At 52.5% G+C, this 14,758-nt stretch overlaps 4 protein-coding genes across 4 annotated transcripts; 2 read left to right on the top strand and 2 right to left on the bottom strand.

The window, feature by feature from the left end:
- Nucleotides 1-581: 581 nt before the first annotated feature.
- On the bottom strand, nucleotides 582-3,105 carry BO82DRAFT_349711 (putative G-patch domain protein). The gene is made up of 3 exons (XM_025633940.1): nucleotides 3,047-3,105; nucleotides 2,744-2,982; nucleotides 582-2,685 (listed from the first exon to the last, which is right to left on the bottom strand). Exons 2-3 carry the CDS (start codon nucleotides 2,947-2,949, stop codon nucleotides 678-680), a joined length of 2,214 nt encoding a protein of 737 aa, XP_025497390.1. The 5' UTR covers nucleotides 2,950-2,982; nucleotides 3,047-3,105; the 3' UTR covers nucleotides 582-677.
- A 1,778-nt stretch (nucleotides 3,106-4,883) lies between these two features.
- kin1 (putative serine/threonine protein kinase Kin1) lies at nucleotides 4,884-8,525 on the top strand. Its single transcript, XM_025641268.1, has 3 exons — nucleotides 4,884-5,744; nucleotides 5,798-6,425; nucleotides 6,478-8,525. Exons 1-3 carry the CDS (start codon nucleotides 5,082-5,084, stop codon nucleotides 8,421-8,423), a joined length of 3,237 nt encoding a protein of 1,078 aa, XP_025497389.1. The 5' UTR covers nucleotides 4,884-5,081; the 3' UTR covers nucleotides 8,424-8,525.
- A 1,518-nt stretch (nucleotides 8,526-10,043) lies between these two features.
- On the top strand, nucleotides 10,044-12,285 carry clrD (histone-lysine N-methyltransferase Clr4; the record flags this gene model as incomplete). The annotated part of the gene is made up of 4 exons (XM_025632831.1): nucleotides 10,044-10,105; nucleotides 10,662-11,542; nucleotides 11,654-11,782; nucleotides 11,846-12,285. The coding sequence occupies 4 exons, from the start codon at nucleotides 10,044-10,046 to the stop codon at nucleotides 12,220-12,222; spliced, it is 1,449 nt and encodes a 482-aa protein (XP_025497388.1). The 3' UTR covers nucleotides 12,223-12,285.
- A 1,153-nt stretch (nucleotides 12,286-13,438) lies between these two features.
- Nucleotides 13,439-14,308, bottom strand: BO82DRAFT_397108 (uncharacterized protein; the record flags this gene model as incomplete). Its single annotated transcript, XM_025638901.1, has 1 exon — nucleotides 13,439-14,308. One exon carries the CDS (start codon nucleotides 14,306-14,308, stop codon nucleotides 13,439-13,441), a length of 870 nt encoding a protein of 289 aa, XP_025497387.1.
- Nucleotides 14,309-14,758: the final 450 nt, after the last annotated feature.

Raw genomic sequence — 14,758 nt, 5'->3', positions numbered from 1 at the left:
GCAACTCGACACAGTGAGAAGACACACTCCTCTTTGTTTTGCTAGCAATAGTAGGAGTAGCAGAGCAGAGCCCTGAGAGAACGTGACTTGGAGGCTTCGGGAGAAGACGGGGCGAGGCAAGGAAGACGTAATAGGGAGAAGGAGGAGACGAAACAAAGAGAAGAGGAGAACGAGGCTCAGGTTCAGAGACCGAAGAGGGGCAGGAAGGAAGGAAGGAATGGAGCGAACGCCGGTTTTGACGTGAGGGGAAAATCTTAGGGAGAGAGCCATCTATCGCAATCCCTCAAATACACCTTCTCGGATCAAATCACCTATCATTCAGGTTCATTCTTCCCCTTCCAGTGTTAACAATACACCAGTGGTGTTTTTCTGCTGCTCCCTGCAAACTTTCTAGCCAGACCGTTAGGCTTGACCGCAGACGCGATGAGTGTGTGGCGCAGCCAAGAATGAGGTTTGCGGAAATCTTCCGGCATGCGATTCAAGACCGACTGGAATTTCAGTCTCCAACTCATGTTACAACAAAGGTTCGCAATCTACAGGAACACTAGCGGTCAGGAATCTGGCAGGTCGTATCATCCACTCTCATCCACTCCAAGGCTGAGGTCACAATTAAACTTCTATAGTCAATGGTGGTATACAACACAACATATACAACAGGCTAATTACTCAATATCAGCTCAGCTTAGTTCTTCGTCCTCATCCTCGTCATCACTACCGAAGATAGCCTTGAACACCGCCTCTCCTGGCCGCTCCGCCTCCAAAGCTTCGTTGCGTTCCGGCTCAATGACCACCGGCTCGCGGAGGACCACCGACGGTGCTTGCGCCGACGATGCATCTTCTGCACCAGACGTAAGAGATCCACTCCGACCGGCGTCAACCAGAAGCTGATTCATGACATCGCGCGACACCAATTCTTTGGGTCCCGGAACATTCTGGTACCCAGCGGACTGGAAGCGCCCGTCAGATGGCGGGGCATCCGCGCGTCCGGTTGCTTCTCCAGGATCTATCTGAACGTGATCCGGAGGCTTGACGTTAAATCGCTTACACAGCAGGCGCGTGGGATAGAGTGATATGGTGCTTCGAGTCATCGGGCCGAACATGCCAATCCGGGCGGCCTCTACTGCAGGGTCTTCGGGTTTTGCGGCAGGCTTGCTGAGGAGCGGCTCAGCCGGTGATGCATCGAGCTTATCGGACGACTCTCTCGGCCCTGAGGAAGCCGAAGTGAAACGCGATGCCATCAACCCAGACATGGGTTTGAAGACCTCTGCAGCTCGGGCGAACTCGTCCAGCTCCAGGGCCCATTCATCCGTAGTGGACCCAGGGACTCGATCAGGCATGGTATCTCGAAGCCCAGCTCGCACCTCGAGGAAGGTTCGATAGCGTTTTCGTTTCTCCAGGTCTTCCGAATATGGCATCCAGCCACTGGCCGCTCGGGTCAAAGCCTGAACAGCTACCTGCTTATCTAGTTTCGGCACTAAGTCCCACAAGTCTTTTCGCTTCTGCGCCTCGGAGAGCTCGTAGCCCTTTGGCGCCTTCTCACTCAAGGCTGGCGGTAAGTCTGTCTTCCCGGTCAACTTCGCAATTCGCTCTCGGCCTTCTGGGGTCAGCCAGTCGAATATAGATTTTCCGGGTAATTGCGCCTCGCCCAAAAGCGCAGCTCGAGCGGCTGGGTCCAGAGATGAGGCCTTGGCTGCCTCTGCCGTAGAAGCATAATTCGATACGTCTTGTTTTTGCGTCGGTCTTTTATTGGACTTCCAGCCTGCCGGTATTTCAGGGGCCGCATACTTCTTTTCCTGGGTGGAGATAGTCATATTGGAGATGCCATCAACAAGCAGAAATCCTTCCAGCGGTAAACGGCCATCGTGGCATTTCCTGAAGCCGCTTGGGCTTTTGGCAGCGAGAACCTTCTTGGGAATATAGATGGGTTTATTGGTTATCAGAGGATTCGAGGATCCCGTGACTGGTTTTGCGTCTTCAATGGACTTTGCCTTTTTCTTCTTCTTTTTGTCTCCCCCAATGACGCGGTTGTAAGAAATCTGAGGCCCCATCGCATATGGGTCTTCGTCATCTGACCCAGTATCGTTGAGTACTCCGACGCCGAAGCCTCCGCGACGAGTTTCCTTGGCTTTGGGCTGTTTGGGCTTTCCTGTGGCTATGAGTCTTTTACCAAAGAAGGAGTCGTCTTCCTCGCCGTCAGAGTCACCGCGTGTCAACGCGCGAGCATTAAGGCGGGCCTCTCCTTGGAAGCCAAGTCCCTTATGATCGGTTTTGTGGATGAAGGCCACCATTGGCGGATTTTCCGGGGCAAACAAATACGTCTTGTTGGCATCTTCACCACCCCGAATGATGCCGTCACCTAGATTGGCGCGTCGTCGCACTTTGGGACCAACGCCTTGACCCTCCCTCCACCCCATCTTCTTCAAAAGTTTCACTCCCATGGTTTCCCCGGTAGTTTTAAGGAGATCCATCAACCCCCCGCGGCGCGCCATCTCGACATCGGTCGTGCCAAACCCTGCGAAGTCGTTGTTTGTGGAGACCGTCTTTGCTTCTTCTGCTTCCCGGATATCTTCCTCATCCATAAAATCTTCGATCTGTTGTTTCCGGTTGTCCTTGGCCCGGTTCTGGCGTGATGAGACGAAGGTTGCAGGGGTCCATCCCTCCTTCGACCCGACAGTGTTGAAGTACCTGAAGAGGGACGACCTTTAGTGTGCTGTTCACAGCGATCCATGAATCGTGAGCTCACCCGGCACTGAATCCACCGGTGAAGGCGCCATGTAGGCGTTTTCTTCCCCGGTCATCGGTCACTTCTTGCTTCCAGATGGGCGCGTAGGAGCCATCGTCACGGACGCTGGCATCTAAAGGTGGAAGGGGAGTTCCGTAAAGAGCGTAGGGTGACTGCTGCGCTTGTAGATCGGCCTCGAAGGCGGCTCGAGTTCTTTTACCAGCCATGCGGGGCGTGGGTTCAGTCAAGCATTACTATGGCTGAGTCGCATTGATACGGTCAGCAACTGTAACTAACAGGACTATACATGGTCTTGACGCTTACCTTGAGAAAGCGACTAGGTGATGCTGGTTATATATGGAGAATCAGGGTGACTTGGGAAGCAGTTCAATGTTGCGACGGCCAAGGACGAAGACATGTGACGGACCGGAATACGTACGGTCGGCTCTGGGCACTGCCACTGATTGTGGCTGGTAAACGGGGGGCGGGTCTCATCTCTGGAATCTGTACGCCGTGTACGGAGTTGCTGAGAACATCAACGCTAAACACACAAACCCACCCCCAAACTTTATGCTTTCAACCCGGATGTCTAAAGAACAATGTCATTTAACGGCCGCCAGTGGCTTCTGTTATTTCATAATGCGAACTCCAAGTGTATGTGCACTACAAAAACATTTATAGCTTATATGATGCTCCGCACGTTCAGAACACATATACACTCATGATCATATAACAACAAGAAGAGGAACAGTTGTATATGAATAGTACATACGGAGTAGTATGAAGGGCGTGTTTTTTTTTCGCTCTGCTCCAGAATTACTCCGTATGAGTATCATCAATCAGCGCATAATGCTTGGCAAGTGAGGTGAGCTCATAGGACCAATTTAATTTGGACCGATCAACTGGGAATCTCCAGTGATCAGCATCTGCCTCCCTCGTCATCCTGCCCATCCATGCCCAAAGTAAAAGATTGACCAAAAAGTCCGACGTGCCACTGCCTCGTGGGAAGGCGACGGCACAGGGCGAGTCTGCGTGACAGGCCCGTGGATGTGAACGTGAGCGTTGGGCTTACAAATAAGGGCGAGCGCCCCGTGTTCACTAAGGGAAATTGAGGGATGCTGGACTGTACTTAACCGCGGTTTATTAGCCCGAATCGAAGTGGTGGAAATGAATTGGCAATGTATATGTGGTGTCTCGTTTCCCCTGCGTAACTTAATGAATATATCAATGAGTCCATGATCCATGCAGAAGGTAAATCCAAGCCACGGTCATGTTTAACATTGAAACACAAATCCATAGAAATATCAATTTCTGCAATTTCCACCTGCTCTTATTTTATTATGGTTATTATCGTTATTATTGCTCTTGTTGTGGGGGCCTGGCCAACACCAGAACACTATTAATATATCGTTCCAATCTCTAAATTTCTTAAATAGAACGAGCCAGCGGAGCGACCCAAATGTCAGACCCATTTGTTTGTATACTGAGTAGACTAGTACTAGTACTACATAGTACTAAGTAGGAGGAATTGACGGCGCCATACGGTACCCGAACCAAACTTCCCTTTCTGGTTGCGGTGCAGTGGCCCCTGTTGTTGAAGGTTGTTGTTGAAAAGTCCAGCCAACGTTCAGTACGTACAGAATACAGAGTGTCTGGGACTGGGACTGGCTGTCTTCCTTCTCCGCAGCCGCATCCATCCATCGTCACTTTCCCATGCTTTCCCATGACTGTTTATTCCCTCGTGCATTCTTTCTTGTCTTCCATGTCTTTCTTACTACTTGCTTTCCTTTGCCTTGCCTGCCTCTTATTTTTTTTTTCTTCCCTCTTCCTCTTCCTCTTCCTCATTCCCCTGATCTCATCATACTCTCTCCTCTCTTCTTCTCCCCGTCCCACATTCCCTAGATCTCACACTCTCTCTTCCCCTGCCATCCATCCTCCTCCTCCCCCCCACCCTGTTTCTTAGTCCGTCCTTGTCTGTCCTTCCTTTCTCCTCCACCTCCCCTCTCCTCTCCCCCCCCTCCCCCTACTCCATCTTGGGGAGCCTTTGTACATACAGTACTCACATGGGTGGAACTGCAGCCATCAGCAATCTTTTTTGAAAGTCACTTTGGGCTGTTTTTATCCTTTCCAGCGCTCGCTCCGTCAGCCAAAAAACGTCTTAACTACGCCCGTCTTCTCCTCCCCCCCACTTACTCTCCCCTTCTTCCTCCCGACCGGTCGCTATTATTGAATATCCCCCTCTCCTCCACTCCCCTCCCAAATCCCAGCATTTTCCATACTAAAGGCGGTCTTGGGCTGAAAAAAGCACACACTTGGCTTGTGGTTGGCTCGGAATTTCTCCAGTCCAGTGCCCACCGTGATGTCCACTACTGCCCCATCAACTGCGTCGCCTTCGGTCGTCCGCAGTCACTCGACTTCTTCCCGATCTCCCTCCTATCGTCCTCCCTCATCCGAGCTTCCTCACCGTACCCGAAGTGCTGCTGTCCGACCTGTGACAACCTCCCAACCACAACCACAACATCAATCACCACCATCCTCGTCGCAATATCACTACCAATCCCAGTCTCGTCACCTCCCATCCCATTCCAAGTCTCAGTCTCATGATCGTCGGCCCCCTGCGAACCAGGCTGTTTTTGACACCATAGCCCGTCGGGATTTCGACGCTTCTCGCGGAGCTCCCCCAGTTACTCCCCGAAGGGAATCCTCGCGGGACCGTTCACAGGAGCGCCCTCCCACCTCCTACCGTCCCGATTCCTCCTCCAACAAGCACCGGAGAAATTTATCAGTTCAAGGCCATCAACGAGACAGTGTTGATATGGCGACTGCGGGCCCAGTCATGCCCGAGGGTGTCGCAGGACAGCCCCAGGCTGCCGCCGCTCATTTACATCCGGCTAATCCCGTCCAGTCAAGACGTCGCACAATGATCACAACGCCAACCGGTCAGTGGGCTTTGGGCAAGACGTTAGGTGCCGGCAGTATGGGTAAAGTAAAAGTTGGGAAAAACATGGATACAGGAGAACAGGTGAGTCTTGGGATTTGGCTTGCCCTCTGTTGCAGAATCTCATTGCAGTTCAGGTGGCCGTCAAGATCGTGCCTCGGCAATCGACCGAAGAGCACCGCAGCTCGCGCGAGGCCGAACGGGCAGACCGCTCGAAGGAAATTCGAACAGCGCGTGAAGCAGCTATCGTCAGTCTCGTCAACCATCCTTATATTTGTGGTATGAGGGATGTAGTAAGGACCAATTACCATTGGTACATGCTGTTTGAGCTCGTCAATGGGGGTCAAATGTTGGACTACATCATTTCCCATGGAAAACTCAAAGAAAAGCAGGCACGCAAATTTGCCCGTCAAATTGCGAGTGCATTGGACTATTGTCATCGCAACAGCATCGTGCATCGAGATTTGAAAATCGAGAACATCCTTATCAGCAAGACTGGAGACATCAAAATCATTGATTTCGGTCTCAGCAATCTCTTCTCCCCACGAAGTCAACTCAAAACCTTCTGTGGAAGTCTTTACTTTGCTGCCCCCGAGTTGCTGCAGGCAAGGCAGTACACTGGCCCGGAGGTGGATGTTTGGAGTTTTGGCATTGTGCTCTATGTTCTAGTATGCGGTAAAGTTCCGTTTGACGATCAGAGCATGCCCAAGCTGCATGCCAAGATCAAACAAGGCGTTTTCGAGTACCCTCCAGGGCTCACTGCAGGTTGGTTTCCACAGTCTATCGTGCGTCCTTGATACTGATTTTCAAACCACAGAGTGTCGTCATATTATCTCGCGCATGCTGGTTACTGATCCCAAACAACGTGCAAGTCTGACTGAGATCATGAATCATCCTTGGATGAACAAGGGCTTCAATGGCGCCCCTGAAAATTATTTACCGTACCGAGAACCCATAACTCTGCCTTTAGACGCCGAAGTCATTGAGAAGATGACGGGTTTCGACTTCGGACCGCCCGATTACATTACTGCGCAGCTCACCAAGGTCATTGAGTCTGAGGATTACCAACATGCTGTAAAGGTCAGCGCCCGCGAACAACCCGCTCCAAGCTATACAGAGAAAAAGCGAGGGGTGTTCGATTTCTACAAACGACGGAACTCTGCTAGCAGGGACACGCTGTCCGCGCCGTCCGCGGAAGCCGTTCAATTGGGCAACGACCCAATAAATGCGTACAGCCCGCTAATTTCAGTCTACTATCTGGTTAAGGAGAAACTGGACAGAGAAAGAGCCGAAAAGAACCCTGGAGCATTGGCAGTTCCTCACGCATCCGGGGATCCAATGCTTCAGATGCCAGATCTTCCAGCGCCGGAGGCCGCTCATACCAACCAGTATCACGTTCCAGGAGAGAAGGACAGTGGAAGAAGGTCGCGCCCTAGGGCACGAACGCATGGTGATGACGACTTGGCGGATGGTATCAAGAATCTTCACCTGGGCCCGCAAACGGGACATTCCCCGGGTCCTGCATTGTCGCAGCCAGAAACCCCAGCGAAGAAAGAAAGCACGGCAGCGGGTATTTTGAGACGATTCAGCACGCGCAGGACAAAGGAGCGCAGCCGCGACCCGGAGCGCGGAAGACTTGGCAGTCCCCACACCCCGGCACTCAACGTTCAGCCACCCGCAGACTTGGCCTCGCCGCTATCCAGAGGGTTCAGTGTGAAGAGGACCCGACGCGCAGAACCATCTCCAACAGCTGTTCCACCCGGGCCGACTCAACTCCCGCAAAACGATTTCCTCAAGGCTCCAGGATCAGCGGAGTCGGCTTCGCGGTCCAACAAGTTCCTGGAAAGATCTGCTAGCGTCAACTCGGCTGACTATCGTCCTCGTCGTTCACGGCGAAATGACCCTGACGCGACGGGCCAACCACCGCCAAGCAGCGGATCCGACTATGCCAATGTACAGAAAGAGCCGACAGCTGCGAGGGAAACAAAGCTAGGCCGCGGCCATACCGCCCGGACAATGTCATTAGGGCATGCTCGTCGGGAAAGCATTCAAGCCCGTCGAGCCAGGCGTGATGCTACCCGAGAAGCAAATGTGCCTGAAGAGACAGATGCGGATATCACTGGAGCAGGTACTGCTCTGGAGAGTGCCAATGAAGGGGAGGACTTGTCCAAGCCCGTATACCTCAAAGGTCTTTTCAGTGTTTCGACCACAAGCAGCAAGCCCTTGCCTGTAATCCGAGCGGACATCATTCGCGCTCTAAAACAACTGGGTGTCGACTACACGGAGATTAAGGGAGGCTTTAGTTGTCGTCATGCTCCGAGCATTGACCTGGATACAGTAATGGATGTTGGGCCACCAAGCCCGGACCGGCAGGGTCAAATTTCGGGCCATCGTCGGCGCATAAGTTTTGGGGGGTTGTTGAGCCACGACGAAGGCAGAGAGGAGCTACGCCAGACGCCCCGCTCCCAGCGTCGGGCCCGAGCGCCACCTGACCACAGCTTTGTGACCACTCCTGAGGGCTCTGACGATGAAGCCGGTCCTCGGCCAAGTCGCGACCTTGGGGTGGTTGGAGAACGTGTAATGGGTGAGACAACGACACGAGTCCAGAGTGACACAGGAGAGAATCTGGTACTCCGATTTGAAATTCTCATTGTCAAGGTACCTCTGTTCTCGCTGCATGGAATCCAGTTCAAGAAAGTGGCCGGTGGCATGTGGCAGTATCGGGAGATGGCGAAGAAGATTTTGGACGCCCTGCGACTCTGAGTGTATCTTGATCTGCATGATACGTTATGAACCCATTTGCATGCCGATCAAAATTGATTTGATCCACGAAGCATTTGCATGAGCATGACGGTTTTCTTTTGTGGAGCATTTTCTATGTCAATTTTCGGTTCTCATTACCCTTGAGCTGGCTCATTTATTTTAGGGGGGATGTTTTATCATGGTGTATACTAGACTTGAGCAAGGATGATCATGGACCTGGTGAGATCTTGTTCTTGTGTTGCTATCGGTCACTGTTGTATATTTCGTCTCTTTTCTCTTCGCCTTAATACTCGATACCTATACAGTTGTTTGGGACTGTTGTACATAGGCCATGCAGGTAGGAGTAACTTTCAGACATGTGAACTAATTACTGACTGGCATGCTCTTTAAACTGCTTGAACCACGCACAGTCTGTAGGCTTGTAGGAACCTTTCATTTGTGTTTAGGTTAATGGAGAGCTTTTAGTATGTCCCTGTAAGTCCGAAGGTGCTAGTTGAGGTAAATGTGAGGTAGATGTGAAGTTTGGTGAAATATATATATTTCTGTGAAGATCAAAGGTCAGGTAAATCAGTTTCTACCTGGCACAGCTGGAGTCCCTTATTTTATTGTAAAAAAAAAAACACACTCCACAGGCTGCTTGATGTGGGGCACCCCAAAATTGCTGGAAGAAGTGTTGCATATGCCCAAAGTCCGAGTCGTTGTTGGCCGAGGTTGACCGGAGACTCGGAGTCGAGGTCCGCCAGATTGACCAGTTGACGGCCCGGCACATCCCCCATGTGTTGCCACTATTTCAACCACTATCCAGGCCACCAGAAAACACATAATTATGCTAGGGTTTAAAGCTTGACATATATTATATTCTCTGAAATAGTCATCAGTGATTTCCATGACACTAGTACCACTGCTTTATTTTAAACTTTTTAAGAATATCCTGAGATGCTGACCAGGATGTGTGCTGCTTAGTCATGATCTGATAAACAAAGATCTATAAAGCAGGTTCAGGCTGTGATCCTGCCCCAGACAGAGCATCTATCTAACTTAAAACATCATATTTGGATATATAAGCCCCGGGAGACTGCCTTGAAACACTTGAAATGTGTTTTTTTGCCTGGTGGTTGGCATCTGGACATGGCCAATGCTGTTTGGTTTACCCATGCACAAACGGACTCGGTTGGGCGAGTCGAAGCCGGCTGTTACTTTTGCAGTTCATCTAAGGTTACTGATTGGTCATTTCAGAATTGTTGCTGGAGATGCTATCAGCACAACCATGTTCCCAGTTGATATGGGGCATTCTGGGATTTTGAGTGTGTGTTAGTCTATTGTGGTATATTTGTACTTCAAATTCAATATTTTGAAGAAAAATACTGATTCTGTTCAATCAAAACTGTTTTATTCCCTGACTTTTTGAGATTTCTATATAAATATCATTCACTTGATATTAGCTGAGTCATCAGGGTCTTTCTTAAAGAGGCTAGACTATTTTTTGTCTCTCTCTCCTGAAAGCCTTCCTTTAAACACCGCCTCAACACCGCTTTCCCTCCATCTGGAGCTGTTATGCCTGATTTTTGACACTACAACATTAGCGGTTTCTTGGCCTGGACTGTGGCCACCATGTCGGCTATGTTCATTGACCTGACGGCAGACTCAGAGTCGGACGGGTCAAATAAGGTGAGTTTGCTGGGGTCCTTTTAATTTTCATATCTGTGTTCTTTTTGGGGGGGGGGCGTTTCTTAGCTACTGGGGTTTTTGGGGGGGGGGGGGGGGGGTGGGGGTTACCGCCTCTCATAAGATCCCCCGCTGTTATGAGTATACCCGTTGCTATGTTGCTATATCACTATACTGCCTTTCTATACAGCAACAGAGTCCTTCTGGACTTCTTTATGCCTATTTCTTTTCTATCTTTTTCAATATGTTCTGCATGTCTTGTGTCCAAGTTTATGCTTTTGTATTCTTGAATTTCCAAAACCGCCCCTAAACAAAGAAACAGCGTGTTAAGGCAGAATGCCCTGGGAATGGTAGCTGACTTGGGCTTTAGACACCATCCGCAAGCACAGCTTCACTCTCACGCAGCCTGGCTCACCGCGCACTCAATGTCTCGCAGTCAGTGCCGGTGAAGAGAAGAAAGTCTGACACAAAGGATGCATTCTCTGCTCTAGCAGTGTCAGAATACTTTCCCAGCTCGAACCATCATGAGCCCGAGCGGCGTGTCGCCTCCCAGTCTAAGCCGATTAGACCAAGCTCGAGCCGACGCATCTCAAGCCAAGAGGCCCGGAGTATTGGACGCAGACAGAGTCCACGACGCTTCAGCGCCTGGCCAGCCACTGCTCCTTCTGCCTACCATTCACCCACCCCGGACTCTTCTTCAGCTTCTATCCCCCATTCCACCATCCCAGATGTCATCGTCCCTCCCCCATCATCTCGCCAGTTGAAACATAAACCCCCTGGATATCCCTCCATCAACGGCCGTGCATCATCCTCTTCCTCCTCCTCCCTAGAATCCAAACCAACTCCCCCACTCCATATCCCCACAGCCCTCTCACAGACCTACTACCCGACAGACGCCTACCAAAGGAAAGCCATCAAGGGCGCCTACCCGAAGGCCAAGAGGGTCAAGCGAGCCGACACGCCCCTGGTGCTCGGCGCCCCGGGCCCGCTGCTGACCCGACCCCCTGACGTCCGGCACCAGACGCACCAGACGATGCAACGCAAGCTGCGGGCCATCCGGGGACCGGAGGTCACCTATGACCCGGCCGCCGAGCCCCGCCTGGCGGACTTCATCATGAACTTCGAGTTCGTCAACACCAACCCGCTGCGCAAGGGCGTGGTCCCCGTGTCCGAGGACTTCAACGCCGGGTGCACCTGCGACGGGGCGTGCGACCCGGCGACCTGCCTGTGTCTGTCCAAGGAGGAGGACGAGAGCAACACGAATATCGTGCCGTACCGGGGCGCCCCGGACGACCCGCACATGATGGTGCTGGATCCGAAGTTCCTGACGCGCAAGGCCATGATCTACGAGTGCAGTGACCGGTGTGGGTGCAATGCGGGGTGCTGGAATCGTGTGGTCCAGAAAGGACGCACCGTGCGGCTGGAGATTTTCTACACGGGGGATCGTGGGTTTGGTAAGTTCCCTGTAATTCTAGTCAACCCCATCGTCTCTTTCTGTCTGTCTTTCTTTCTTTTTTCATACCCCACGGTGTGAGACGTTCTTACGCATGCTTTCATCTCTATAGGCCTCCGCTCACCGGACCGTATCCGCGCCGGCCAATTCATCGACTGCTACACCGGCGAAGTGATCACCACCGCGGCCGCCGATCTCCGCGAAGCGATTCACGCAGCGCACGGTACATCCTACCTCTTCAGTCTCGATTTCCTGAACGGCCAGTACGAAGACTATGAGGAGGACGCCAGCAGCAGCAACGAAGGTAACGACGAGGACGATCAAGACGACGAAGCCACCGAGTCCGGCTGCAAGTACGTGATGGACGGGCGTAACTTCGGCGGCCCGACTCGCTTCATCAACCACTCGTGTAACCCGAACTGCCGCATGATCCCGGTGTCCCGCAACCACGCCGATCGCGACCTGTACGATCTGGCCTTCTTTGCCCTGCGCGAGATCCCGCCGAACACGGAATTGACCTTTGATTATAACCCCGGGTCTGAGGGGGGCGGCGGCGGCGGCGGCGGCGTCGTCGTCAGCAAGGACGCCAAAATCGATCCCTGCGCGGTGCGGTGTCTCTGCGGCGAGGCGAACTGTCGGGGTCAGTTGTGGCCGAATCAGAGGAAGAAGGGGGTGCGGTGAGATGAATTGCAGGGTGATCGTGTTGGTCACTGGGTTCTGCTTGCTTGCTTTGCATGCCCTGAGAACTGAACCTTGCTGCTGCAGTACTTGTAGTAGGTTGGCAGTATTCCAACGGGTCCACGTATTGTGATAATTCCCCTGACGCGTTTGAGCAAGATGACCTTCTATTACAGCTGCAGCCTTGAGCTTCCGGAAAAAAAAGCGTTCTTACCTACCTGCCTGTATGTCCGGACGTCTTTCAACACACCGGCCTTTTTTACCCTTTTGATCTGGATATCCACCTCTATTGCCCTTAACCACTCATGCGTGCATTGTCCATCCTCTGGTGGTGGTGTGGTGTTCATACCTTTGTCCCCCACTTTAACACACACCTACGCACACGCACAACCTTGCACATTTTCCCTTTTGTACATGCTTTCTTCGATTCACGATACCCTGATCATGTCCGTACCGTACATTCCAGCCTTTTACTTATCCATTACCATTACAGACAGCCTGCATGCAGCCTGAGGAGTCTTCACCGCCTTGTGTTCACCACGTTCAGCCCATGCAGTGGTTTCCATTGTGTCACGATTCGGAGATATAGATCTAGGGCTACAACCCGAATCGAAGTGACAATCTCCAACCATTTGAAACAGACTTGACTTGTAGACACCTGTTCTCTCACGCTCGTCTCCAACTGGCACGATGTTATAACGGCCAGTCAACATTAGGCTATCGTATCCAAAGTATGTAAATTAGGTGTAAGGTATATCCCGGCAGCCAGGATACTGGCAGCCGGTAAGTAGAACACAGCTTGCACACATACACACAGCTAACAAAAATCACAAGCATCCGCCAGAGCTAGAAACACCAGAACTCCCCACCGCCGTGCCCTCCCAAGGCCCGTATCCAAGGCCCGTATCCAGTCCAAAAGTTCCAACACATGAATCAAAATGTCCCATGAACAAAACGCCCTCAGTGATCGATCGCTATCCAAGTCCCAAACACAGCGCAAAACGAAAAAAAAAGGGCCTCCAAGAATCACGGCCTGTTGTCTCGACTCACGCCAATTGCATTTCGTGTTAAGTCAGCAGAACCGACCGAACCTTAACCGACCGAACCTTAACCGACCCTATAGCTCCATCATCCATCGGAAGCAGTCAGTCCCCGGGGAGATCCCCAGGTGCTCCAAACCCCCAACCCCCCACCCCCCCCAAGAGGGAAGGGAAGTAAATCACCCCGCCAAAACCTCCTCAATCCCCTCAAACGCCACCACGCCTCTTCCCATGCCGCTGCCGATCATCCCTCCTATCCCTATCCCGCCCGCCGCAACCGTGCAAGGCAAAGGCACAGGTCTCGGCTCCAACATCCCCAGCCCCACCCGCTCCACCGCATCGCCCGCTGCGCGGCCCTGTTCCTCGAGGACCTCCTTCTCGGCTTTCGACAGCAATCTGGGTCGGAGTTGCTGCTGCTGCTGGTTCAGCGTCAGGGAAAGCGACGGCGACGGCGACGGCGACCGGGAAAGCGATAGCGATAGCGAGGGGGAGAGAGAAAGGAGCGAGGTTGCCGGGACAGGAGTGTGCGTCTGCTCGTGCTCGTGCTCGTGCTGCGCCTGCGCCTGCGCCTGCTGAGTCGGTGTCCTCGGCGCCGGGTTGAAGGGGACTAGATGTGGACTGAGGGGCGGGGTGGTGAGGTCGGGTTGCTTGCTGGGTGGGTTCAAGTTGTATTTGTATTGCGGCGGTTTGTTGATGCTTGTGGCTTCGGTCCTGGGGGTGGTGTTTCCCCCATTGCCAGGGGAGGAAGGGAAGTGTAAGCGGTGGAAGGCGAATGGGGGCGGGGAGGCGGTGGTATACAGCGAGGCGTCGGAGGCGGAGGAGATGGATTCCGGGTTGGAGATGGGGGAGGAGGTTGGACTGGTGGTTGTGGAGCTGAGCGGGGAGATGGTGGGCGAGGTGGAGGGGGTGAGGAGGGTGGTTCTTTTGGGGGTTGGTTTGGGGGTGTGGTGGTGGTGGTGGTATTGCGATGAGGAGGAGGGCGGAGGAAGCGCAAAGGTGGTGTGGAGGTGGAGGCCGGGGGTTTGTTGGGTTTCGTTGGGGGCGGACATGGTTGTGGTCGAGGTGGGGGAGGATATATGGGATGAGTGAGTCGTGTTGGATGGAGATGGAGGGAGGAGTAAGGTAGTAGGAAGTAGTGCGTGAAAGAAGTATGGATAGTCGGCGTAGACGGCAGTAATGGCAGTAGGTAGGAGGAAAAAGAGCGGGCGAGTAACACAAGTAGACGCAGACTTAGTCTCAGTCTGATGGATCCCGTGTGATGAATCCAGGATGAGGATGATTGATCAACTTCAATCTTGTAGCGTAGTTATAAGTCAGACTCAGTCAAGTGGAACGACCCCTCAAGAACGAAAAGCCCTCATCGCAATACGAGGACACAGAGAATAAGTGAGTTACTCCAGGTGATGATGACAACATCCAAGACCAGGAAAGGGCCAGAGAGCAGGGGCCGATCCATCCATCATCACTTCTTATACTTGATAATTGGAAATGACTAAACT

Source organism: Aspergillus uvarum (assembly GCF_003184745.1).
Source record: "Aspergillus uvarum CBS 121591 unplaced genomic scaffold BO82scaffold_1, whole genome shotgun sequence".
Classification (NCBI taxonomy): Eukaryota; Fungi; Ascomycota; class Eurotiomycetes; order Eurotiales; family Aspergillaceae; genus Aspergillus; species Aspergillus uvarum.
The sequence above is the reverse complement of the archived record's forward strand: the minus strand, read 5'-3'. Positions and strand labels throughout refer to the sequence as shown.